Below are 26,290 nucleotides of genomic sequence, written 5' to 3' on the forward strand. Positions count from 1 at the left end.
GAGCGACCCGCGATCCCGATCCCGATCCCGATCCCGGCCCCGGCCCCGGCCCCGGCCCCGGCCCCGGCCCCGGCCCCGGCCCCGGCCCTACCTGCCCCGCCTCCGCCCTGCACCGGCGCGGCGCGCCCCGTGACGTCAGCGCGCCTCACGCGGCTCGACCAATCCGGGGAGGAGATCAGGGGGCGGGGCCTAACGGTGCCGTGGTGGGGAGGGGCGGTGCCGCGCGTGCGCGTTGTGCAGAGCGGGGCGGTTGGAGCGGGTCCTCGGCTGGTAACGGTGCGCGGAGTGGTGCGTTGGGCCTGTGCCCGGGTGCGAGCTGGGGCTTGTTCCCCCCTGCCTCGGCCGGCCTTCGCGAGGGGAGGTGCTTTTGGTGCTCGCTGCACGGTGGTCTCCGGCCGGCTCTGCCGGTAACGGACGGCGCCGCGGGCCCGGGTCAGGGGAGAGCAGCCTGTGCTCCCTGCTCGCCCCGGGAGCGCTGCCTCCCTGGCCGCCGTGGCGGGGTGAGAGCTGCGCACCCTGCGCCCGGCCCTCGGTGGCCGTTGCGGCTGTTGGAGCCGTTAGGGCCGGCAGGGAGGGAGAGGTAGAGGAGGGGTTGTGGCCTGTGGGGGTCTCTCTGAACCCACGCAGGCCTTTCCTGATGATGGGCTTTGAGTGTCTATGAGTTTCTCTTTGCTTTTCCCGGCATCATCTTGAAAAATCGCTCAGCCTTTTTTGTTTTTCTTCCAGGTTTGCTGGTGTAACTCAAACCAGGGCTACTTGTTACCTCTGCTTTTTGGCCTTTGTAAGAGACTGAGAAGATGGTGAACGTCCTCAAAGGTGTCCTAATTGAATGGTCAGTAATGGGATTAATTGTGGGTCCCTTGTATTTTCTTTAGGGGTAGGGATATTCAGGTGCTGTCAAGGGCTTAGAGTAAAAACTGCAATTGCTTTGAAAAATAATGATACCTAACTGAAAAAGCAGACAAAAGAAAAGTGGATATGTGATTTGGGGAGAAACTTTCTAAACCACTCTGTTTAACCCAAGATATTACTGCTGTCTACTTCCTCTTGTTCTCTGTATTGTTTGCAAGTTTTTGTTGCTTGTAGATGATATGCTTTTTTGCAAGTTCTAGAGAGAAGTGAGTTTATTAGTTCCAGCCCAAATTCTAGTTAAGGCAGTCGTATGTCTGCAGTTTATACTCTAAAAAGAATGTGCTTGCAGTTTGTAGAAGTAAACTATTTATGTATATGTAGTAGAAATGTTTTACATGTATTCTGAAATCTCCAGAGTAGTGATGGGATGATTGGTTTCTCCAAAGTAGAGTGAAGTGACAGGATTTGTGGATTCATTGCATGGCACTGTATGACATTTACTGTCTGCTGTACATCTATGTTGTAAGCATGCTAACATAGGTGATATGCTAGAAAAAAGGTGATATGCATAGGTGATAGCTAGAAAAAGCCTAAGCCTCTTACTGATGAGTCTGTTTAGTGGCTACAGCTGCAGTCTGAGATGATGGGATGTGAGCCAGCGCAAATGTGGATGTCTAATAGCTATGAGTGAGTGGCTGGAACTCTGAGTTTTGCTATTAAAAAACTTCCATACTTAAATTTGGCTCTGAGGTTTTGACAGACCTTCTGAAGCACAAGAGACGGTCTGGATTCATGTGATCATGCAAGGAGATTGAAAACAGACTTGCTGACTGACAGCACAAAAGGTTTTGAAATTCCAGGCTGTTAGAAAAATGTTCAGTTATGCTTCTACAGGTTTGAGGGTAGTATTAAAAATTGCTTTTATGTTGCTTGTAGGAGGATATAGAGGAGGGACCTGTGTCATAATGAGTGTCTCTGCACCGTATGTACTTTTGGGTAATGGAGAACTAGTCCTCAGAGCATTTAAAGGAAATTACTCCAGGAATTCTTTTTAAGATGTTGTTGATTACTACAGTGATGAGCCAACTGCATTAATCACTTTGAAAGTATTGAGGCATGTAGTTCCAGTTTTCTGTACGTATGCTTGTCTTGGGGGCCATAAACACATGTTCAGTGTTGTCAAAGAGCTTTTGCTTTTCGGTAAAGCTAGTGTTGTTGGACTAATATTGATTTCTTGAAAATTTAGTGAATCAGTGTTCTGCTTCTATTTTTTTTTAATTCTCTTGAATTGTGAACTATAAGCCATTCTTGAAATGAATGTTATTTCCTAAATAACATTGAAAATGTCTTGAAGGGCTTTTTTTTTGTTTGTTTGCTTGTTAGTTTGTTCTAAATTTGTTGTATGACAGTGAGATGGGATCTGATGGGTATTGTTTGTCTCTACAGTGACCCAGCAATGAAGCAGTTTCTGCTCTACTTGGATGAGTCAAATGCCTTGGGGAAGAAGTTCATCATACAAGACCTGGATGAAACTCATGTCTTTGTATTAGCTGAGTTGGTTAACTTTCTCCAGGAGAGAGTGGGCGAGTTAATGGACCAGAACTCCTTTCCTATTACTCAGAAGTAAAGGCTAGAGAAATTAGATAAATGTGTGTTTTGGAATAGTGCATTTCCATAGATTTGATTGTTACTCTTCCAATAGATATACTGTGGTTAGCATATTTTGTGTGAAAATGGCCACTTTATAAAGTGGATCGATTTCATCAATGAAATGTCCTTGAATTGGGTTCTAATTCTCTTTGAAAGATTATTAAAATCCTTAAAATAATACATCAAAGCTTGCCTAAGATTTCTGATGCATGCTGTGTTCCTTTAGGATTTTTATCTTTCTTGTGAAATGGTATGACCCTGAAATTAGGGTGGTATTTCTGTATTGGAATGCTATATGAACTCCATTGTTATGTTATATTCCTGTGGAATTGATTAAATCTTGTTGTAGTGTGACTGACAGAAGAATGCCTGTTAAAGTATGATCTGTGCTTGATAAAAGAACCCTGTATGTTGAAAGCATGATCTGATGAAATCAGGTGCTGATTTAACATATTTTTTTTTCCTTTTTTCCCGTTTGGTCAGGCATTTTATAAATGCCCCTTAATACTTAACCTACATGTCTGAGTATCAAAAATAGGAAGTTTAAGAGATTAATGGGAGACCAATCCTTTAAACATAAGAGCTTGTCATATTCTCTTCCTCCTTTACCCTTTCATCCTCTTACCCTCATAAGCTAAACCTAGTCACAATATTATTAGGTGAACCAGAAGGGGAAAGACTGTTTGCTCTTCCTATGGAAAAGAAAGCTGCCTTTTGGCTCTTATTTCAGCTTAACTCTTCCTCCTCCATTGCTCCCTAAGAAACAAAAGTTCTCCTTTATTTTTTTACTTAGTGCAAAAATAAATTTAATTTGCATTTGTAACCCAATATCTCACATAGGGGCAGTAAGTCTACTAGCCTACTAGTCTACTATCATGAAAAGGCCTGTGAAGATTTCCATCTTAAAAACACAACAGATATAGAATACAAACTAAGAAAAACTTTAATCACATCTTAGGTTTACTTTAACTGTTGCAGTCAGCTTCCAATACCTGAGTTAGATTTTTGAAATTAATATGGCTGTTTCTTGCAGGGCAGCAAAGCAACTCCGTAGCACACGGTATTTGTTTATGACCCATAATCTGATTGGTAAGATGTGCTTTAAATATAAATATGCATTTATTAGCCTTCATTCATTGCAGCAGAACAGGCTATTTCCTTCTGTGTGAGATGCCTTGGTCAGAGAGGTAATGCCCATAAGTAGTTGCCTGAGATCTCGTCTGCCCCAACAGAGGCTGTGTGAAGCGCTACCGAGTGTTATGTGGAGAGCTTGAGAATTGCTGCTCTGCGATGAAAAGAGTGGCTGATAAACTCACCAATGGACGTTGCAGGATACCTGGGTACTTTATTTTGCCCTTGCCACTACTATAGGGAAACACTGAACGTGTGAAAACTACTGTTAGTAGTTTATTTCTTGGATTTTTTTTTCATTCTGCTTGGGAGTTTCAATATACAAATGTATTTATTTTTAAAGTGATGCCTCTTTAGGGGGTGGAGAATTTAATTTAGGGACTAGCAAGAATTTAAGGACATTTGTGATGGTGCTGAATTACTGTATGTTTTTGCCCACTTCCTTGAGTGTAACTTGAGGAAAGTAAGTTTCTTTGCTACAAAGATTCCACTTAGAGATAACAGTTGAAATAAAGCTCTAATCAATTGTAGAGATTATTGCCAGGAATGCCTATTGATCTTGCTGCTAAAAGCTCACAGAAATAGGTATAGCTTCATCTGATTTGTAAATACAGGTGTTTTATACTTTGACTATGGCTACTCATAAAGCTCTAAAAGTGGTCTGATGTTAGCCTTGGGGGAAGTATATAGCCTTTTACAGGGAAAAGGGAGTCATCCTGATGTTTAATGTAATGTTAGTTAACAGCTTATGGACTGAACAAAAGTGGGAGCTACTCGTTTAAGAGCTGCTCTGTTTAGGTTTTCTAGGTATTCTGCCTGTGGTGCTATTGTCAGCACAGCTGGATTTGTTTGCTTTCAAGCAAATGCTGAGCAAATACACAGGAAAGTCTGCTTTTGTTACTGAGTTATGAATTAGAAGGTTGCTGTTTGATTTCACTCAGAGAAGCCTGATGGGATTCTGCTTTGTGAGCTGCTGTTGAGTCCTTTTAAATGGTTTGATATGGACACAAGCGCACATTTGAATCAGATGTTGATATTATTGTGTTACTGTCATATGAAATTCCTGTGTTTGAGGTTTTTGTCTCCATTTACAGAAACTTAAAATGTTTGAAAGACCCCAAGTGACTGCTATTTCATGCCAGAAGAGAGCAACTATGTTTTCATGAGATGCAGATCTAGCTTGTCCCTAACCTTCAGTTAAAGGAGACTTCAGAATGTCGTTAGTTAATTTTAATATTTTAAATAGTATACAAAATTTTCCCATGCTGCACATTAATTACATTTTATACTTTCTTGGTGAATGCAGTGAACAGTTGATGAGCTTCTCTATTAATATAATTGGATAACTATGTTTTAATGAGAGTATTTTCAGCTGTTTTCTCTCCTTTTTCCCCCTGTGGTTCATGCCCTGCCAAATGTAGGGAAGGAGAGTTTGGCTTGGTTTCTGTGTTCGTGTGTGATACTCCTGTGCATTCCAAATTACATGACCATTTCTTTGTCCTTTTTGTAATAAGCTACTGAAAAGTAATGCAGTCTCTGGTAAAAGATATTTTCAGCAGTGTTCAAATGCGGAATTTCTCAGTTCTTTAGTGGAAGAGGACTTAAAAATGGATTCTGTAAGATTATTTTTCTCCCTGTCGTGCTGCCTGTTTCATTATGAACTGGCAGCTCTACAATCCTGAATTGTAGAGCTGCGCATGTGCAAATGTTTGCACAGTTTTTTGAGTGGTAAACTTATAAAGCATTTTGGCTTTTTTTTTTTCAAGGGGCTTAAATGGAACTGCCAGATTTTTGAATGCATTTTGCAATGGTCAGGAGCACTCTCAAACTTGATACTTGTAAATTAGGAAGCAGGTCGTTAGAGATGTAGTACATCGTGGAGACATCAACTAATACTTGTTCTCACCAGTAAAGCTCTCATTCCTGCTGCAGAAGTCTTGGTGCATGCTGTGCATCTGAGCTGGGAAGCTTACTTTGTTTTACCCTTTCTGTTGACAAAACAAATTTCCATGTGTAAGTATATGGATTCGTCATTTATTTATTTATTTATTTAGCTCTGGGAAGATTTCAAATAGTGTAGCATGTAGCTGTGAAGGACTTTTGTCTTGCAGGTAGAATAATACAAATGTAGGTCGTAAGATACATACTTTGTGTATGTGCTAACAAATCCAAAATTAATTTTCTTCTAAATATAGCACATATAGTGACAGGCCAAGGGATGATGGGAGCAAATTGAAACACAGGCTGTTCCATCTCCGTGTGAGGAAGAACTTCTTACCTGTGAGGGTGACAGAGCCCTGGAACAGGCTGCCCAGGGAGGTTGTGGAGTCTCCTTCTCTGGAGATCTTCCAAACCCGCCTGGATGCCACCCTGTGCCACGTGCTCTAGGTGTCCCTGCTAGAGCAGGGGGATTGGTCTAGATGATCTCGAGAGGTCCCTTCCAACCTCAACGATTCTGTGATTCTGTGACAGCACATATCATAGAATCATAGAATGCTAAAGGTTGGAAGGGACCTCTAGAGGAGGTCATCTTGTCCAACCCCCCTGCACACACAGGGTCACCTAGAGCATATAAGGCACATGACGATGTACAAGAGCTTCTCAGCATTCCTTTGCAATGGTCTTATCTGGGGCAGGATTTATGATTTAAGATGCCAAAAGCTAGTGTTTTATGTCTGTTACTGATCACTGGAGCCTGGAGAGATGTTCAGCTTATCCTAATGATGTAGCCTAGTGGTTGGATCATCTGAATCACTTCCAATTGGTTGTATTAAGGGCTCAATGCAGTTGCCCTTGCAGGAGTGGGGACAACGTATATGTTGATAATTGTTCTCCTGCCTCCCCACTCCGTCCCTGCCATGTAAAACAATACCAAGAGATTAAAAGGTGGCAGTATGATGTGATAGACAATCTTCTCTAGGAGCTGCTCTACATTAAAAGACACTATTAAAAAAAATGAAATTTCCAGAGTTGCAGGGCATATTCAAAGGCATATCTTCTGAATGCTTTTACATTTATGTGTGTGTGTATATATATATATAATATAACAGATATTGCTGTTTTCTCTTGCTCATGTTAACTCTGCAGAGCCACCTCATACAGGAAGGAATAAACAAGAGAACAATGTATTTTATGCATTAACAAGTTTGTTTATTGTGAGCTGAAGCTAATGGGATGTCCTTGTGTCACTGAAATGGCTTGTTTTTTGTGGCCAGCTAAAGAAATAGCGTCCAACTTTAGTCAGACCCTGGCTTGAGTTTGTAGAAATAGGACCTCAAATGTCTTCTAGGTAGATAAATGTACTGGTATAATCAGCAAATTTCTAATCGCATAAGCCCAGTTTGGGGGGTGAATTTTGCTTTTTCAACCAGGACACAGGCCATTAAAGAAAAATAGTAAGCTTTCATAATATTTTTTTGGTGTGTGTTTTACCAACCCACGGCAGATTTAGATCCCTAGTTCATTATCCCACAAATGATCTCCCTAAAGCTGATGAGGCATTGCTTGGTGTGCCAGAATTGAATCCCCAAGTCTGTTTTGTAATTTCGACTTCAGCAAGGCTTACAAATGCTATAACAAAATGAAGGATTCGGGTAAATTGGTGAAGGTTGTAATGATGGAGAGCAAATCCTTCCTAAACTGAGTGTTTATCTTTGGTTTTGTGACTTGGCAACAAATCAGGCATAGCATGTGAGAAATTTAAAATATAGGGTCTCTCCAAATATGATGTAAAGCTGCTCCTTTCATGTGGAATAGAATTAATGTTTTATCCATCTTTCACTTCAGGACCAGTTCAGGACTGAAGGTGTAAGAATTTGAAGGCGGACCAGCAAGGGGAGCTCTACCAATATTTTAAACTGTTTTTTATAAATTGCTACAATATAGGCAATGGTGGATCACAGATTTAACAGACTTTGGAACATTCCTGTCTTTCTCTCTGGATATGCTTTAATTCAGAGATGAGCATTTTTGCTTCAAATGATGATTTTAGAAAAATATTTGTAGTAGTAAATTGCAGAATGTTTAATTCTGAAGCACACTCAGTGTTTAATCAGCTTTTTTTTTTTTTTTCTAAGCTTGGGTGCACAGTCCTATTTTATGTTACATTGATGTGTGTGCAATTTTGTCTGCCCTTGGGATGTTACTACTACATTTGAGCCTCTGCACACCAACTGCCTGTGTTGAGTTGCTCTGTAATTAGCTGTGCCCTCTTTGTCATGTGATTATAAATCAGGGCAGACACCGTTGCTCCAGTCAGAAATAACTCCTGTGAAGTTTTTTTTTTTTTTTTTTTTTTTTTAATTTTATTTCCTGATCATAAAAAATGCACGAAGGTAGCTGTTGTTCAGTGCATGTTGACCAAGGATAAGTTGAAACACAGGAAGTTCCATCTCCATGTGAGGAAGAAGTTCTGTCCTGTGAGGGTGACAGAGCCCTGAACAGGCTGCCCAGAGAGGTTGTGGTGTCTCCTTCTCTGGAGATCTTCAAAACCCGCCTGGATGCCACCCTGTGCCACGTGCTCCAGGTGTCCCTGCTGGAGCAGGGGGGTTGGACTAGATGATCTCCAGAGGTCCCTTCCAACCTCTCAACCAGTCCGTGATTCTGTGACCATACCATGTCTAATGCACATGCATAAACTGTTTAAGTTTATTGTATTTCAGTCTGCAATGGGGATTTCTGCACTAGTATTGCTAGCCATGCGTAGAAGTGAGACACACAATTTTATCCTAATTATTACCGCAAAGTGAAGTTTTACTGGTTTACCCATGTGCCAAGATAAAATAAAGCATGTTGTCTAAACAATAAGCCTCTAGCAACAACATTTTTTTCAGCTAAATTTTAATCTGAGGAAAATTAATACCTTGAACTTCAGTGGCTGCATTTTCTGTTTAAAAAGAGAAAAAAAAAAACAGTGATTTTCTTTCCTGGCTTTGCGTAAAAGTGCAAATTAACTGCAGAACAGTGTTAGACTAAAATGTGTTGTCCAAAGAGCAAATAAAGTGAAAACATTTAGGGTGTTGTTACCTTTTAGCATTTTTTCCTTCAGCGATTCTTACAGGTTGCTGTAAGAGCAAAATATAAGATTGGTGGAAGAAATGTCATTTACAAATTTGTATCATTCTTTTATCAAAAGCAAAGCACGTTTATAATACACATTCAGGGACATGTTCAAACACATGAGAGGAAATCCACACCTCGACCTCTCGCAAATAATTGACCAGCTTTAAAACTAGTCTCCAGCTGGAAAACTTCTGGGTGACTGCAGATAGGAGGAGCTGTCTGTCGGAGCTGTGCAATTGTTCACTTTCTCACTGCAGGCCCCGCTGGATGATACGCGCCTCTGCAGCTGTGGAGAGACCATTTGCAGATAGGAAAATGTTTGCATGTTTGTGCAATATTCTATAGCTGATATCTTGCCAGTAGTGACACGTAAGCATATTAAGCAAACCTGTATGATATCGTAATTAGTTGGCTGATATTCTCCCACTGTTTTGAAGGGACAAGGGTAAGATTTGGGGGTAAGATAGGAAGATGAGAAAAGAAGGGGTAGGAAAGAGGGAGAATAATATTTTAGGTTTTTAACTAGGATTTCCTATTAATTCCGAAATTAAGGAACAAGATTGCCAGGAGCTTAAGAATAAAATTAAGATATCGATTGCATTCAAAAATTAATTTTAGTTTTGTATCCAGAAAACAGAAAAAGCTTTATTTTTAACTAGACTTTGGTTGGATTACTATATCTGTCTTCATCAGTGTCAGCATGTTGCAAGGACTGGGTGAGCAAGTTAGACAACCCATGCCCATTCTTTTACTTTGCTTCTGTCCTGGATGGGACTGCTCTTCCATGTGGAATGATAGTGAAACCTTGCTTCCTTTTAATCTCTGGATTCTCTGAAAATGGCCATTTTAATGAGCATAAAATGTGATTTGCATGTGTGGTATGTTATTGGGTATGCAGATATTGCAGAAGTTAGAGATTCAGAAGTGATGAATGACCCTCAGATAATGACATCATCATATTTTGTATCATTAGCCAGCTTGAATTAGGATATAGAAGAAAAACCTATCTTTAAGCTGTCAGGTGAAGCATGATCCCTGCTTTTTTTTGTTGTTGTGTTTCCCTTACTGATGGTCTAAGTTGACTAATTAGTTGACTAATTAGTTGACTAACTATATTTTAATTTCAGGAAAGTCATAAAGTCAGTGTAAATTCTATGAGCAGAGAAACCTGATTCCGCAAAGATTATTTGAAACAAATATTGTCAAGTGTAGCCATAGGAAGGTCAGCACGACAGAGGACTTGGAGTATCTTGTGGCTATGTGGGCAAAGGTGAGTGCTACTGCCTGTGGAGGGGAGCAGGAGGCGATGGTGAGGAGCAGGCAAAACTAAGCATTTGAACAAATTCCTCGGGAGGATGAGGGAACTGAAGTCTGAGAACTAGTAACCGTTTCTTTTTCTTGCTTCACATAGCTTTTTTTTTTTTTTCTCCTGTCATTTAAAGCTGTTTATGCCTGTTTAGTCTGCAGTGTGACAGAAGGAGTCAAAGAAGCTGTAGACGGTGAGAAAGAGGGATTCTGCGGGTATATCTGTTTCAGAAAGTGGGTTGCTGAAGTTGCTTGATGCCACTAGACCAAGCTGAAACTGCCCTTTCAATATGCAGAGTTACTATAGCTTATTTCTGTATTTCTTTTAAATGTGCTGCAAAACAGAAGGAACTATGAAAGGGCTGGAGAGAACTTTGTTATTCAAATTGCCATGTGCAAGAAGCAACCTACTACACCTCTTAAATTTAACATAGTAAAGTGAGATTCAGTCCACTGGAATTTTTCATGCTTGTCATAGTTACATGAAGTACATGAGCAAAGCAAGCTATAGAAACAGAGGGAGAGGAATGATATAAGATGGTTTGAGTTCAAGACTGTACTCGGACTTTAGCAATGCTTCCTTCATGCTTGTTCCAGCTTGAGAGCAACCACTTGTCCCAAAACTTGCAAGTTTCCACTACTGAGGTGCTGTGGGACATGTGGGATTTGTGATGTCATATGCGACATCTGATGAACTAGATTTGCTGCAAAAATGACCCTCTTGAAGAGGGGACATCAAGTTGTGGTCCAGAAAACCTGCTACACCTGAAAGTGACAAATTCTTAACAGGATTACATTTTTTTTTGGCTTAGCGCCCAGTATATAACAGGGACAATCATGCATATTTGCAGTGCCTGCAATAGTGTGTTCTGTAAACTAATGATGATGTATCATGTATGATTATGTGATGTGCAGATTTATTTTTCTTCCTTTCTAAAAGTGTTACAGAAATAAAAATACAGATGAAACTAACTTGTGTGTGCACCAGTAAGTATTGAATACAATTCTTTTCCAGTATGATCTTTGGTGCTAAATGATTTTTTAATGATGCATCCATTTACAAATATGTAAATTATGTAACAAGTGTTGAACATAGACAAAATGCCAAGTCATTAGTTCCAATCTCTTGCAGATGTTGGTAAGAAAAATCATTAAACAGTCTAATAGACAAAGCAAATATTAGCAAAGTAATTAATTTCACATTTGCACACACAAACCTTAAGCGCAGTGAACTTACAACTCTGTTCTGTTACCTTTCAGGACCTGATTATATATGATACTCAGCACTACATTTAATAGGAACTTTTTATTTATTTCTGTCTTATTATTAGAGCTGTGAAAATCCCCTTTGAGGTATTATGAGGTATTAATTGCTGTCAGCAACATTATTTTGGTGAGATTGTTTTGCCACATTAAAAAAAAAAGTTTACCTTTAAGTTAACTAGTATAATTTAAAGGCAAAGTGAAAGGTTTTACATTGCTCTGTGATTTTCAGCAGGCCCCTTTCCTTCTCTATAGTGCAGATTTGCCCATCTGTAAAATGGGGATAATAAGTATACTTAACACTTATTAAGCAGTTTGTAGTAGTTTAAGTAGCTAACTTATTAAGTAGTTTGGAATCTATCTGATGATAAATAGCATTTGTCACAACTATAATTAAAATAACTGAAAAGGATACTCAAAGCACATTAAAACTTATAAAAGAAGTTGCAAAAGGATTAAGTGCCTTAATCCTTTTGTAGAGGGTGGAAATCAGAGAATTGAAAATCACTGAAGTGCCTTGCAAGTGTGTCTGTGTATGTGAGGCTTTTCTTTACCCAAATGAGATTATCTGTAGGATGTTTCTGTGCTGTATGGATCTTTGAGTCTGATTCTACTCCCTCTTTGATAAAGCAGGACCATGACCTTTTTTGTATTCTGTCTAAACAGAGAAAATGCCATATCTAAGTGTCCTGCTCCCTGTTGTTATTAAAAAAAAAAAAAGCTTTCTCATGGTTAAAAAAATATATATATATATTTTGGGGTGCTTCTTAAATAGGAAAGTATTAATTCAGCTGCAGGAGATCTTACTATGCTAATGTGCCCGTTCACATGCGTGTATAATAAATATTGTTGTCAATTCGATATTCTTAGGTGTTCACAGCATTGCATCCTGACCTAACCATGATTCTCAGTAACAGTTCAGGAATACAGTGAGTTTTCTGTGTGTGTGTGTTTATACACGCAGGTATATAAAAATACTGCATGTGTGTTTATGCATGGATATGTATATGTCTATATAGAAATGTTATTCCTCTGCGTGTGTGTATATATGTCCACTTGTATATAAATGTGTATGTCCACTGAGCATATATGCATGTGCATGTATAAACTGCACTGGGTGTTTGCATTTATACACAGTGTATACAGAGTATATGCTGTATATGCTGTGTGAGTGTGTACATAAAATGACTAGGAATGCAGCATGCTCACCTGCTGGAAGAAGAGTACCCTTCTTGCCCAATAATGTTTCTTTACAATTGAGAAAGAAAAGCAGTGACTTTGCAGTTCTTTCAGACAAGTAGTGTCACCAATATGCCTCAAACTGACAGGCTTGTTCCCTCAAGGGAACAAATGTAGGTGACTGGGGTGTTAAAGGATACCCAGAACATTCACATCTAGAATTTTTGTCCCTCAAAAAACAGAATTCAAATGATCAGTGATATACTTAATGGGACATACATGGAAAAGGGTCCTTGCTTTGTTCATCTAGCTGCATTTTTATCATTTACAATATTTTGCTAAAAACAGAAAAATTACAGATTTAGCCCGATTCCTTACATTTTGAGTTTATTTTCCTACTTGTAGATATCCAGATTAGAGTTATTTTATCAGTACAGTTAAAGGACTTAAATATTTGACCATGTATCTTTATAGGACTATCCACAGCAAATGCAGGTGTCCAGCTGTAATTATGTTATTTTGTAAGACTTATTTTTGGACAATTGATAGATGTCTGAATTTACAGCATTCTATTTTTGATATATTTTCTGCTATGTAGAGTGATAATACAAAATCTACCCATTCAGGACCCTTGTTGTAACTGCTGTTACAATTCTGATGTTTAAAGCTTTGAATAACACAATGGTTCATCTCTTATTCTTTCATACTTTCAGGGAAATCTCTATTTTTGTATTTGAGTTCTCCATTGAATTTGGGGAAAAAAAACTCCAAATAAATAACTTGAGCTTCACGGTGCTGCCCTCTTGCTCAAACTGCTCATGAGACCGTACTTTGAAATGGTAAGAGATTTTGAGGAATCTGTAAGGGTGGCATGAGCCTCTGTAGATTTAAGCTAAAAAAGATAATTTTTTATCTCAGCTGTTAAGGCATATGTCTGAAAAGCCTAAGGACCTTGTAAGTATTTTCACCAGCTGCTATTTATTTTAATATTATACTGTGGGCTTTGTGGGGAAAGTTGCATTAATTGCTTTTCTGTACTGTAGATATATTCAAAGGTTTCACTTTGAACTAGGGTTTCATAATGCTAAACATCTTTTGTATGTATTAAAAAGTGAATCTAACCTGATCTAGCAAATGAAATTGGGAGAGAGGGCGGGTGGGAAGAGAGAGACTATGTGAGTAAGTTTAACAGAGTAGCATACGGATAGAAGCAAAACTATCAGGAAGAATAATGTCTCTTCGGGTTCTGCTCTGTGCACATCTTGGGTTGAATTTAGTGTTTTTTAGTGTAAGTGATCACAACTGTGCACAATATACAAGGTGAAGTTTTCACAGTACTAATGCAACAGCATTTATATTCTGGATCTCTACTGGAAAAAACTCCCAGGCGGTGGAGGCCCTTTTCAGGAACTCCTCGAACCGATGACTCATAGATGTTGTGTCTTTGACTGGCAGATACACATATTTCTCCTCCTTTCTTTTCATTTGATGCCCCCATTTTTTAATATGAACATCTATAAGTTCCAATTCATGACTTTGAACTTTATACTGTAATAGTTCATCTCCTTTATAATGAATCTGTTTCTGTGGGTCATCTATTTTTTTTCTGAATGATAGATGTTCTGTTCTGTGTTGCTCCTTGGGTTTGTGTCATCATCAAGTTGTATTAGCACACCCATATTTTTGCTTTAAAATCAACTGGCAAAAAATACTCAAAAGGTCAGTATCATGACTGATTTATAACATTTCTTTAGTCCAATAATTTTATTCTGAGCATAATCCACTACTATCCTTTTTAGTTCCTTTCCCCTGCCATCTGTACTAATCCCCATTTCTTTAGTTAATCTCTCATGTGACACTATTTCAAGAACTAAGTCCAAAAACCCCAGGATAAATGTATTTCCCTTGCTTAGCAGATCACTTACCTGATGAGGAAAAGATACAAATAATTAATACATTTTTATGAATCTTGCAGTGCATATTGACCCATTTTTGACTTACCTCAGTATCTTTGTTCTTTCCTACAAAATATTTTTAAAATTCCTTATGTACTATTCGCACTATATTAATAACTCTGAACATGCCCTTGTTATTTTGTCCCCATTCTTAAATACAGGTGCAATATCTTCTCTCACATATTGTAGGATTGACAGACTTATTACAAAGAAAAACATTGCTTTTAACACACCAGTTCTTTCGGTATCCTGGGGTGACATTTTGTGTTCCCTATTGAGGATATGTTAAGAGGAAAGATGTATGTGGAACATAGGAGCAGCTTACACATGAAGCAGCAAACAGCCAGTCAGCTTGAGGGCCTAGTTAAGTGTTGTTCAGCCTTGCTGCTCTCCTCATCTACTGGGGAAACCTTTTGCTCTTTCGGGCAATCAGCTCATGCAGGCTGATTTGTTTCTCATCCTCTGATATATTCCTGTGTGGTGGATGAAGATCGTGAGTTTAGGTACATCACAGGTAAAATGCTTGATAGAATTAGTTGGAACAATGTGTAAAATATATTTAAAAAAAAAATGTAATTTTGCATATGAAAGATTAAAAAAAAAAAAAAAAAAGCTTTGAGTTACATTAAGGATTGAAATGGAAAATAAGGGCTACAACTGATTTTCAGGTTATGATTCCACCTTCTGGTGTAACATATGTAACACCTTTAGGAAGTGATTGCATAATTAAAAATAACAATCAACTCTTGACTTTACATATTAAGTTCCTATGCTTTGGATTTTGTCTCAAGATACCAAAGTTCTTTTAAATGAGTATGAAGAAAGCAAGATTGTGAATAGGGAAGAAATCAAGAAAATTTAAATGAGATGAAAAAGCAAATCCATGTCTGAAATGAGACAGAATTTAATGAGAGAGGTAGTGAATATCTTATCTGCTCAGAAAAAAAAAAAAAAAGAAAAAAAACTGTTCTAGTTGGGCAGACTAGGGAAGATGAAGATATTTTTTCATTTTATTTTTTTTCTATTTGAAATACATTTCTACAATCAAAAGTAGTCATGTAATTGCTGATAGGCAAGTGAGGCTTATCTGCCTTCATGAATCATCATAATTACTTTAAAGGTGTCTGCTTTTAAAGAGTATGATGCATTATAAGAAAATCTTCCTGGAATAGAGATCAGCCTATGATTTCTTAGAAGTAAGGGGCAGTGAATATGCAATTAATGCTTTATAGAAATGGACAGATTGGGGAGGAGCTACGTAGTGTAACATCTGGATGAGCCATACCACCGTAGCCCTGGCTATGACTTAATGGAACAGAGCTGGGTTCCCTTTGAAAAGGCATCTGCCTCATTGTCTTTGACCTTAACTTCAGAGTACTCCAAAAGTAAAAATGAGTTTACAAACTCTTATGTAGCCTTTATTTACTGATCTTTTATTATCCTGTCAATCTGGATGGATGATAATTAAGCCTTTCTTTAGATCAGTAGTACAGCTTAACAGAAACATGAGGGCTTTATTATGTGTCATAATAGAACTAACAGCAATGTATGACATGAAGGCTTTGATCAAACAAGTCTCAAGTGTTTCATTTACTTGTACTGTTTCAAGTAAGTTAAATGTTGTGGTCACACCATGCAAATGTTTGTATCATTAGGCCATAATATATTGCTTGGCTGTTCTGGGAATATGCACTTTTAAATGTATCCACAGAATAAGTCCAAAATAGAAGTTGCACAAGCCAGATACGGTGCAGTAGAGGTACTTTCCCCAATTGTGCTATGCATTTGCATTTATAGAACAGCAAAATTCTGTGGGATACACTTAAAACAGCATATGCAACTGCTTTAAATAATAGAGGCTGTGACTTCAGCTTTCACTTTGGAATCTTAGGAGATCCTCCACTGAGTTCCAGTCACTCAGATTACAGACTTGGTTTTCGCATGCTGTTACTCCCTTCTCTGTGTGAGTGAAGAACAAGCACTGTAGTCGCACCCTGGTGTGGCATCAGGGCTTGTTGACTGACACATGCAGAGGTTGTTCCCCTGTTGCCAGATTAAAATAGTCTCAGGTATCCTGTTCTAGTTCCAGAGACTCGTGTGTGTCTGCCTGAATTTATATGATGAAATTGTTCTGGGGGAAGTTTATGTTTTATCCTGTGATAATACTAACAGGCCAATGGACTATGGGTAGAGATGGCAAGATTACAAACTGGGATAGAGCTATAGCTGTTACTGGTTTGGAAACCTTTCTGTATTGCTTTTTGCTCTGTTATCAAATGTTAATCCTTATGATTACCTGTAAATTAGGAATGATATAAGAATTCAGTGATATATGAGTTAGTATTTTTAACTGCTTTGACCCCTCAATTTTCCACTGAAAAGTGAATCTCAATGAAACAAACATAAGCCTGCCAATAAGGCAGCATTGTTGTTGTTATATTTTGCAGATGCCCTAGATGTAGTTCACCAACCCTGTTCTCCATGGGCTGCAGGCTGAGAGTAACCTTGACACTCTTAGAAATGGAGTCCTAAGTTCTTGGCAACTGTTTCTTATTGTACTTTAGCTGTAGGACTGTTATTCCTTCAGGCTTCAGAGATGCTCAAGGCTCTACCTTGAAAATCTTAACTAAAAGAAGCAAGTTGTTTCTTAATTATAATTAGATATACCATCAGGAAAACAACAAATGCTTAGTTCTAATCTGTAGCATGTTGGGCTTCAAGGGTTTCACAGATCTAGCTGGTCCTATGGCTTGGTTTGGCCTTGCTACAGGCTGCAAGATGAAAACCTTACAGAGGTCTAGGAATGGGTATGTGGAATATAGTGAAAAATACCTTTTTTTTTTTTTAACCTTTGCAGGTTTTGAAACTGTAATTTGTCATTGCCAAAATAAAAAGAGACCGGGCCTTTTCATCTCCTGCTCCTGCGCTGTTCTCTAGACGGCCTTTCCTAGCGCTGATACTTGCGGTTCGTCTCTGCGTGGGCCGCGAGGGCAGCCCAGGGGCGCTGCGGGCCGGAGCGGCGGCCGCGGGCGGGGCGCGGGGGCCGCCGCCTCCCCGGCGAGCCGTTACGAGGGGGCGGGGCCTGCGGCGGTCACGTGGCGCCGTCACGTGGCGCGGAGCCGGGCCCAGCCGCCGCCGCCGCCGCTCCGATCGCGGTGAGAGACGGAGCCGCGGGAGGGGAGGGAGGGAGGGAGGCGCGAGGGAGCGGGCGGGCGGCGGAGGAGGCGGCGGCGGCAGCGCGGAGGCGGCGCGCGGCCCGCGGCGCCGAGGTGAGTGCGGGGCCGCTGCCGCCACCGCCCCCGTGTGTGGGTGAGTGGGTGGTGGGTGCCCCTTCCGTGGCGCCCGGCCCGGGGCGGGCCGCAGGTGGGGGCCGCGGGCAGGCGGGATGGGTGCTGCGCGGGGCCGCGGCGGCGCCGGGGCTGCTTTTCTTTTGTTCCGATGGGTACCTGTGTGTGTGTGAGTGTGCTGGGGGCGTTCGTCGGGAAAGCAGTCCATTTTGTGCCGTGCTCACGGAAGACCTCGCGAATGCACGGATCTCTCTTCTGAGCCTCTTACCTACCTCCTATAGGAGTCTCCCTTGTGGAGCCGCTGCTGCGGCGAGCCTCGCTCACAGCGAGCTGGCCAGGGGGCCACAGCCTCCTTTTTGGCTTATCTATTATTATTATTATTGTTTTTTTCTCCTTCCCCCAGTCGGTTTCAAAAACTAGAGGACGGCTAATTGGCCAGAAAACGTGCTTTGTTGTTATTAATTTTTTCTTTATACCCGTGTCTGGGGAGGGGTGTGGGGTGGGGACGGGGACGTTCCCCTCCTCGCCGCGGTTCTTGCCGGCGCTGCCCCCCCTTCCAGCGCGGGCCGCCGGGCGCGGCCGTTGGGGGCCGTTGGCGGCCGTTGGGGTCGGCCGGGCGCAGCCATTGGGAGCCGCTGGCGCCAGGCTGCCTCCTGCATCACCTGTGACCCTCTGCATGCTCTCCGTGCTGCTGATAACGTTATTGTTCTTATATATTTTTTCCCCCCCTTCTTCCTTTCCTTCCTCTGGAGAGGGGAGGGAAGACACTAAGAAATTTACCCCGTGGTAGTGTAAAATTTGTGAAGCAAATGTACCCCCCACTTTGTGTTCTTTTGTGTGGTGTCTTTAGCTCATATGTTTGTGTGAATGTCCGTGTGTGTGTGCGTTTGAGCGGGTGGGCTTGCCAAGGGCTGGCTAGCTAGAAAGCACAGATGTCTTCTACCAATTCCGTTCTTAATTTGGAATAGACATTAAAGCATACAATGGAAGCAGCTTCACAGGGTCAGAATGAAGGTCCAGCCAGCTTCAGATCTTCCTTCTGAAAGTGCCAAATAGCAGATGCCTTGGAAACAGTATCGTAATGGGGCGAGCATGTAGTGGAGCTTTGGGAAACCGGCCAGGCCTCCAGCAATTCGAGGTGAAGGGACTTCCGAAGTTAGATGGGATGGTTTGGTATTTAAGAGCATTTTTTTCCTTCCGTGACTTAATTTATATGTTTCCAAAAAGGAAGTGAACAAAAACTCCAGATAGAGGAAAAAAAAATCTCTGCTTCTTTAAAATTATAATTGCTGTCATATCATTCCTGGAGGCAATTCCATCTTGCTGGGGTGAAATCTGCCTGTCAAAGGATTACTGATTCATGGGCAATGTACTGTGTTTTTAAATAGATTAGGTAAGAGATTTGTACAATTGAGCTTTTCACATGTAAATAATGAAAAAATGAGCTGTAAATAATGAAATTGTTTCTTAGTAGCTGTCCTTACAAATTTGTTATGAAATCTGTGAGGTGGAACTTAAAATATCTGTTTAAGGATACTTAATATGTATCTCAAAATAGCAAGTACTCTGTCGTAATACAACATTGTAAGGATGCATGAATATGAACCTTAAGTCCTTAGCATCTAACTGTATTTAAACCTAAAGAGTTAATTTTCATAAAAAGAAGAGATGTATTAATGTAGCAGACTTTTTATTACATCAAGACTTCTGTTAAAACTATTCCAGTAATACCCTCACAAATTTTCCTGTGATAGTAAAATCTTGATGTTCCCCAGGGATGCTAGCTATCAACTGGATCCTGCAGCCCTCATTGAAGAAATAGTTGCTCCTGGCATGAACTTAACTGAATTGCTCTTATAAGGAAAGTTTGCAGGAGTGGGCCTCATTATTCATATGGAATATGAATGTCAAGCAATGCAGAACTGTTTTAAAAAGATTGCAAACTTCTTCTCTGGATGGAATCTTAATTAACAGGTCATTAGCAGTTTGACAGCTGAATGGAAGGAGTAGTTTGCTGTATATGAATAGATAGGTATTAGATTGAAAATATCTTCAAAAGCTGACAGTTGTAACTGTGAATGACTTTCAGGGAAAGCTTTTTTTTTTTTTTTTGGTTATACAATACTTTTTGCTGTTTCTAATAATAGATTGTGGATTTTTTTCCCATGTAGTCAATTGATGTTTACTGTAAAATCATTACAAAATAAATAACTTCAAAAAGAAAGCATTTGTGAACCATTCTGAACACATGGTCAGTGTTTTTTTTTTTTTTTTTTTTTGTAGATTTTAAATGGTTTCCTTGTAAGTTTGCACCAAGCTTAATTTTGTTAGCCCATTGAATCATATTTTTATCACAAAATAACAACTGATTCAGCTCAACTTTCAAGCAACATTAGTTTTGTTTATAACTATCTTGTTAGAAAATTGTAATTCTTCTAAGATGCATAAATACACTGGTTTTATATAACTATTTGATCACTGTCTGCCTGTGATCAACATAAGAAACTCTATAAAAGGGCTTAACAATAAAATCAGTTGTTTGACTTCCATCCTTATGATAAAAAACACAAGCTTGTGTTTCTCTTTAGGACAGGTTGCTGTGTTAAATGATGTCTGAAGTAATTTCATGTTGTAGCTTCCATAGTCAGGTTGGAAGCTGAGCTTGTTAGGTAGAATGGTCGTCTCTGCTCAGTGGCAGAAGGGACCCTGCTGAAGACTTAATCCAGTTCATTGATGAGTTAGAGAATGATTCAGGACAGGCTTATTAAGGTGGTTGAAGCATCAGCATGAGCCTCCAGTGTAGCTACCAAGGAGCTTGGCTGCTGAAAAAGAATGTGCAGGTGTCTCTTGGTATTTGTTAGGAGCAGGGCAAAATGGGGAGATTTTGAAGGAGTTATTTGTATGGCCAGGTACAAATTTGTATCTCCTTGGCTTCATTCACTTCCATGCTTTCCGTGCTGCAGAGCATTTTCACTTTTTTTCACTGAATCTGTTTCTTCTCCGTAAATGTCCCATTCTTTGTAATCTACATGGTACAGAACAAACTTCTGATGTGCACACTCTTAGGTGATTGTTTTGCAATTACCTCTGTCAATTCTGATAATTATCACTGATTATATTTTTGGTGTATTTTCATGGCTGCTTTAATTTAGGACATTAGATCCTCTACACTGGGTTGATATATTCCAGAATAGGACAGAAAACTATTTGTTTTGTTTTTAATTTATTTTAAGACATTAAAACATTGTAATTTAGGCATAAAAGAAAGGTGAGGAATATACTTTTTTGCTAATAGAAGGGAAATTATTTAGTTTGTGTAAGAACTCATCATCTATGATGCTTTCCAGACATTTGAGCCCATATAACTTAAGTTGCAAACCCTTTCCTAAAGGGGTCTAAGGCACATACTTTAATGAAACAGTTTCCCCCCACACACAGATCAAATGTTAATATTGAGATACATGGGAAAATGCAAATGCATTATATATTTCTGTCTAATTCTGTGTTCATGATCCAGCATCCCTACTCTCGTGTGACTTGTACTTTGATCCATGTTCGTATGTTTGATCCACTTTTTTTTTTCCTATCTTTATGGTTCTCTGTTTATGTTATTACAGCACTTCAACATATTTTAAATCATCTCTGATAATAGTTTTTGCTTTGTGCTTATATTCACGAAAAACGGTAGTGTTCCTTAGCTGCACATCAAATCTCTCATAGCTATAGTATTTCAAAGCTGGTCAGGAAATCTGCTAGAAAAATAGACTGTTCATATAGTGAGAAGTTCCTGTTTCATTTGTGTTTGCTGCTTTCTGTGTAGCTTCAGAGTGAACGCATCCAGCTGGAAGTTGTATGCTTTCCTAAAACCCTGACTAGTATCCTGAGTTCAGAATCTCCCCAGTCCTTGCCTAATGGAAAGTACTCCTTGCAAAATATGTTTTTGAGCAGAAGCTTCCCCATTAGAATGTAAGAGATGAAGCACTTCTTGGTACTACCGTTGTTCCATGCTATCAGCCCTTCCTTTACTTCGAACATGTTGTGGAATAAGTTTTCTTCCTTTGAAGACATTCTCCTCATTAAATATTTGCTGAAGCGAGTATCTTGTCTGCTAAATGGATTTCTAAATACAATCTTCAAATATCTCTTATTTTATTAGTTTGGATAATTTCCAAGTAAAATTTGGAAGGAGGCCAAAATCCAATGTATTGGTGTGGCCATTTAAAGAGAATTACTACAACTACTTCACCAGTGATATTTTATCAATCATACCTGGCTTTGTTTAAGCAGAAGGAAAACATAGAAAAGAGTCATAAATTTTGGACACAACATGAAAGAAAAGGGAGCTTTCAGCTTGTATGTTAAGAATACTGCAGAAGAACAGTGGTTTTGAAGCTAATTAGAAAACAAAGTTGTTCTGAAAACCAAAGGTTGGCTACCTGCTGAGATTCTCGTTGTAGTCTACAGGAGGCTTTTTAGTTGGAGAAGGACCATCGATAAATTGTAAGAGGAAGACTCTCTTTTATTCTGTCTTTGGACAATATCTAGTTTGGTGGGACTGTGATAAATCAAGCATCTAAGTATTATTACTGGTGTTATTACTGCTTGGTAAAGAACAGATGTCCCTATTCTAAGGCCATGGCAGAATAACTTCTAGGAAATCCTTTCGGTTGTAAATAACTTCAAAAAAAGAGATCCCCCAAGCTCTGTTTGTTCAAAATCCAAGTAAAATACGTGCACAAAATAGAGACTGACTTGCACAAATCATCTCTTGAAGGTATTAAAAGATATGGATAAAAGTTAATGTTGTATGGAAATATCAGAAATCTCATAAAGCTATTTTTGAGCATTAAGTAATACTTGAAAGGGGGAGTATGTTCAGCTAAGAGAGATGTAGGAAGAGTTATATATTTGAGGTGTCTTTCTTGAATGATAAAGGTATTTTAAGAACTGTTACTGTATAAATATATTGACTACCATAAAAGTACCCTACATAATGTTTGGAAATGAGGAAATCGAGCAGTGTAGATACTGAATCAGCATTAGATATTCACTGGGCGTTTTCCAAGCATAAATATACAGATGTAAGGACCCATGTATCAGGTCAGACCAAAGGCGTTTTGTAATCTGTGTCTTGATTTTAACAATGGGTAGTAGTAGATGCCTGGAAAAGAGGCAAGAGGTAGTGATAATTCCTCCAGCTGCTCAGCTAGCTTCTAGCAGACTGCAACATAGGGGTCTCTGAGCAGGTTTTGGTATTTAATCACTTGGTATTTAATACTTGTAGTGAATTTATGCAATCTGGAACTCAAGAGATGTTTACCATCTACAGTGTCCAATTTGCCAGAATGAGAGAAGCATAAGTGTTCATATCTGTAAAACCATAAATGTAAAGTTTCCTTTTGGAAGGTAACGGCCAAGTTTGAATGTGTATAAGAATGAAGAAAGTTTTGATTCAGGCTTTGAATGTGCAATTTCTACATACAGTCTCTCTTATCTTCATTAATTGATCCATCTTTCACTACAATCGTAGGAAATAATCAATATAGACCAAACAGGTTTGATTTGCCTTTCCAATCTTGGATCGATGCAGAGGATGCTGAGGACCATGCTGAACTTGTCTTTCCTTCTTCCTCTTAAGTTTTAGGGTTTGGCAGCAGATCTTTAAGCATGTTTTCTTTGGTGTGTGAGGCAAAGGATTCTTTATGGTCTTTTGGACCATATGGACCATGCATATGGTCTTTTAATTCTTGTCAGAAAAGAATAAAGAATACAAAGTGGAGATAAGACTCTCATCATCCAGTAACTTTTTATGAAATCAATTAGATAAAGCAGTAAAAGTGGTCTAGTTCTAGAAGAGATATTTAAATAAATGCATTCGAATGTTACAATGGCATGGCAAGGTAAGCAGTGAAGATCTGTTACCTTAGATAAACGATCAAGGGATAAAATTAAACCTCTATTTTACAGGTGTGGATTTTGGAACCACTTGCAGTTTCTTCCAAGAGGAGATAAAGAAGAAGGAAAGATTAGAGGCATGGAGGAGGGGACATGGTTCTTCAAAAGATACCTGTATAGTAAGGATTTTAATAGGCTGCTATGATCAAGAGTGTGTTTCTCCTAAGCAAAATTTGTGTGCAGCACTGGGTTTCTTAGAAGCAATTTTGAATTACAGAATTAAGTGACTCTGTTTTTCCTCTGAGTTGCAGGCCTTCCAGAGGTAAATGCCTACGAAATTCTGTCAAGCTGTTTACTGAGGAAATGTTCCTCACTGTTTTTATATCAATAGAATATCTCTGTGCAACATATATTAAATCCAGCATACTGTAACATTTCCCACATTATTTCTCAATACTCAAAAGAGAATTTTGGAGTTTTAGAGTCTGTTCACTGGACATAAAACAAGATTCAGGAAAGTATATTGTATAAAACAGTGTAATTTCAGCTCAGTATTAGTGTTTGACATATGCCTATACAATATTAGTTCCTTCCTGATGTTTGCATAAACCTGTTTAAATATGTCTTTGTATTAATAAAGAAATTGGCATGGAAACTACTGCTTCTTCAAATAAATAATAAATCAATGATTTGAGCATAATGTTGTAGCATGGGAGGTGAGGAGAGGATTATATGGGGAATTGTGATAAGAAGAGTTTTCAGCCATTGTTATGTAGAGAGCAGGTGGCAGGAATAGTCCTGCTGCTGTTCTGGGCTGACAGTGACTGATAATGGCTTAAAATTGCTTGAAAGATGATCCCCCCTTCTTGTAGGGTGCAGAAGTAAAGATTCTTTTTTCACTGTCTTAGGGAAGATATTCCAAAAGTTGGAGAAGTTACTTAATTCATTTTTCCCCCCTGGACTCTGAATTAAATACCTCTGTTGTGAGGAAACTCCTAGCTGCTTTGGAGAGAAAGTATTTGTGATTTAGTCTTTTAGATCTGTCTTAACAGAACTAACTCTTGCCTGGTTTTAAAATAGCATTGCTCGCTGAAACTCTAGAAGTATTGGGAGAGCTTTGTTCCCTGTTTTGATTTGAATTTGTGTTTTTCCTCATTGTCTCAGGATGAAAGAGAAAAATAAGAATATTTATTGGTGGAAATGACCAGTCTTGTTTTCTAAGTTGAATAGGAATAAAATTTCTTCGCAATTACTTGTGAAATTTGCATGGGAAATGACGACCTTGATTTGATACTCTATATTCAGGAGCAGATCAGCTATTGGTTGTCCCATATTGGTTAAGGAAAGTAAGAAGTCAAATGTGTTTGGATAGATGTATTGTGAGGAATTGGATCATCTTGTTTATTCGGCACCTATATAGTCATGGGTTTGGCAGATATTGCAAGATGACTGAGTGTCCATAGTGACGTGAAACTTATGTTTACTCTGTCTTGACTAACTGATGAGTAGACTTAAGATTTTGTAGTTTTCTGAGCCTGACCTATATCTTGGAGTAACTCTTCTCCCTCGGAACGTCTTAAAGAATTTAGGTTATTTTCACGAGCAGGACTAGTGTGGAGGGGACATGCGTTGAAAATATGCTGATAGCACTGTCTATATGGATCCCTCAAATAACATTTTTGGAGGCATTTCTCAATATGTGGGGTAATAGCATTATTGATAAGAACAAACTTATAATGCAGGTTGAGTGGTGAGAGTACTAGAGAACATGATAAAAAGCATGTATTCAATAGATAAGCAAGCTCACAAACTTGGAGAAGCTATATGATTTCCATCTCTTCTGGCTATGAGTTGTGACCTTGCTTCCTGGATGCTGACATTGTCCTTGCCTTTATTGAAACTTTAAATTCTGCAATTCCGCTGCAAAAAGGCAAGACAGAATTTCTTCACTACTGCCTTATTTCTTCTATGCCCTTATAGCAAGTGTAGCCAGGAAAGAAATCTTGTGTTTCTGTTCTAAACACCTCATTAGGTAGTTGATGTGGAAATATAGCTTGAAAATTGTCCCAACTTAAAAAGAATGTAATTGCACATGTGCTTGGCTGTACAGCAAGATGTGTGTGTGTTTTTAATCTGTCATCTTTTCATTTAATGGCCTTGGGTTTTACCTTCATTTGAGAAATCCTAATAAATTTGGGGGTCTTGTCCAGTCCTTTCTAAGTAGATAAATGCATGAATCCTCTGCATCGGATTTCAGAATAATTACTGTAGGAGAAGCCCCACTTTATCTTCAAGATAACTTCGGGTATTTCAGTAATTCCTCGTGTGTGTTCTAAGGGCTGACTCTGCTTGTTTGGTGTTTACTGTAATCGTGTCTTGTGGCTAGGGACATGGAGCAGGCTGTAGGTGGTTGCCTAGTTGTAGCATTAAAAAGCGACTGTAATCCCATGTAGATTAATATTCTGATGACATTTTTTTTTTCAATGTATGAACCCATGTAAATGTAAATTACCAGTTGCAGTTTGGGTTTTTCCTTATGGTGTATTAGTTGATGATTATAGCTGCCATCTGGGAGTCAAAACTCCTGTACTTTTATTCCAGTTCTATCACAAGCTTCTGTATTGCTTCAAGATGCTTCATCTGTCTTTTACTGAGCAGCCATTATAATGGGAATAATGTTCTCTTCCTACTTCCCCTTTGAGCACTGAGGCT

General features: G+C 39.2%; 2 protein-coding genes and 1 long non-coding RNA gene across 3 annotated transcripts in view; 2 read left to right on the forward strand and 1 right to left on the reverse strand.

Moving 5' to 3' along the window:
* Positions 1–26,290, reverse strand: part of LOC148594267 (uncharacterized) — a 507,147-nt gene that overhangs the window by 369,007 nt on the left and 111,850 nt on the right. The gene's annotated exons all lie outside the window — the stretch shown is intronic.
* GTF2H5 (general transcription factor IIH subunit 5) lies at positions 722–2,646 on the forward strand. The gene is made up of 2 exons (XM_010226462.2): positions 722–832; positions 2,299–2,646. Exons 1-2 carry the CDS (start codon positions 798–800, stop codon positions 2,477–2,479), a joined length of 216 nt encoding a protein of 71 aa, XP_010224764.1. The 5' UTR covers positions 722–797; the 3' UTR covers positions 2,480–2,646.
* Positions 17,626–26,290, forward strand: part of TULP4 (TUB like protein 4) — a 141,986-nt gene continuing 133,321 nt past the window's right edge. The window contains exon 1 of the mRNA XM_088527210.1: positions 17,626–17,665. The gene's annotated coding sequence lies outside the window, so the exon portion shown is untranslated. The remainder of the gene's footprint in view (positions 17,666–26,290) is intronic.

The sequence above is a fragment of the Tinamus guttatus genome, unplaced genomic scaffold (assembly GCF_059628265.1).
Source record: "Tinamus guttatus ecotype Peru unplaced genomic scaffold, ASM5962826v1 Tinamus_guttatus_pri_ptg000264l, whole genome shotgun sequence".
Classification (NCBI taxonomy): Eukaryota; Metazoa; Chordata; class Aves; order Tinamiformes; family Tinamidae; genus Tinamus; species Tinamus guttatus.

Bases quoted from the DNA above. Each gene is read 5' to 3' on its own strand.
- GTF2H5 (XM_010226462.2), top strand. From the start codon at position 798: ATGGTGAACGTCCTCAAAGGTGTCCTAATTGAATG. The intron at 833-2,298 runs GTCAGTAATGGG...TTGTCTCTACAG, and splicing joins AAAGGTGTCCTAATTGAATG to TGACCCAGCAATGAAGCAGT.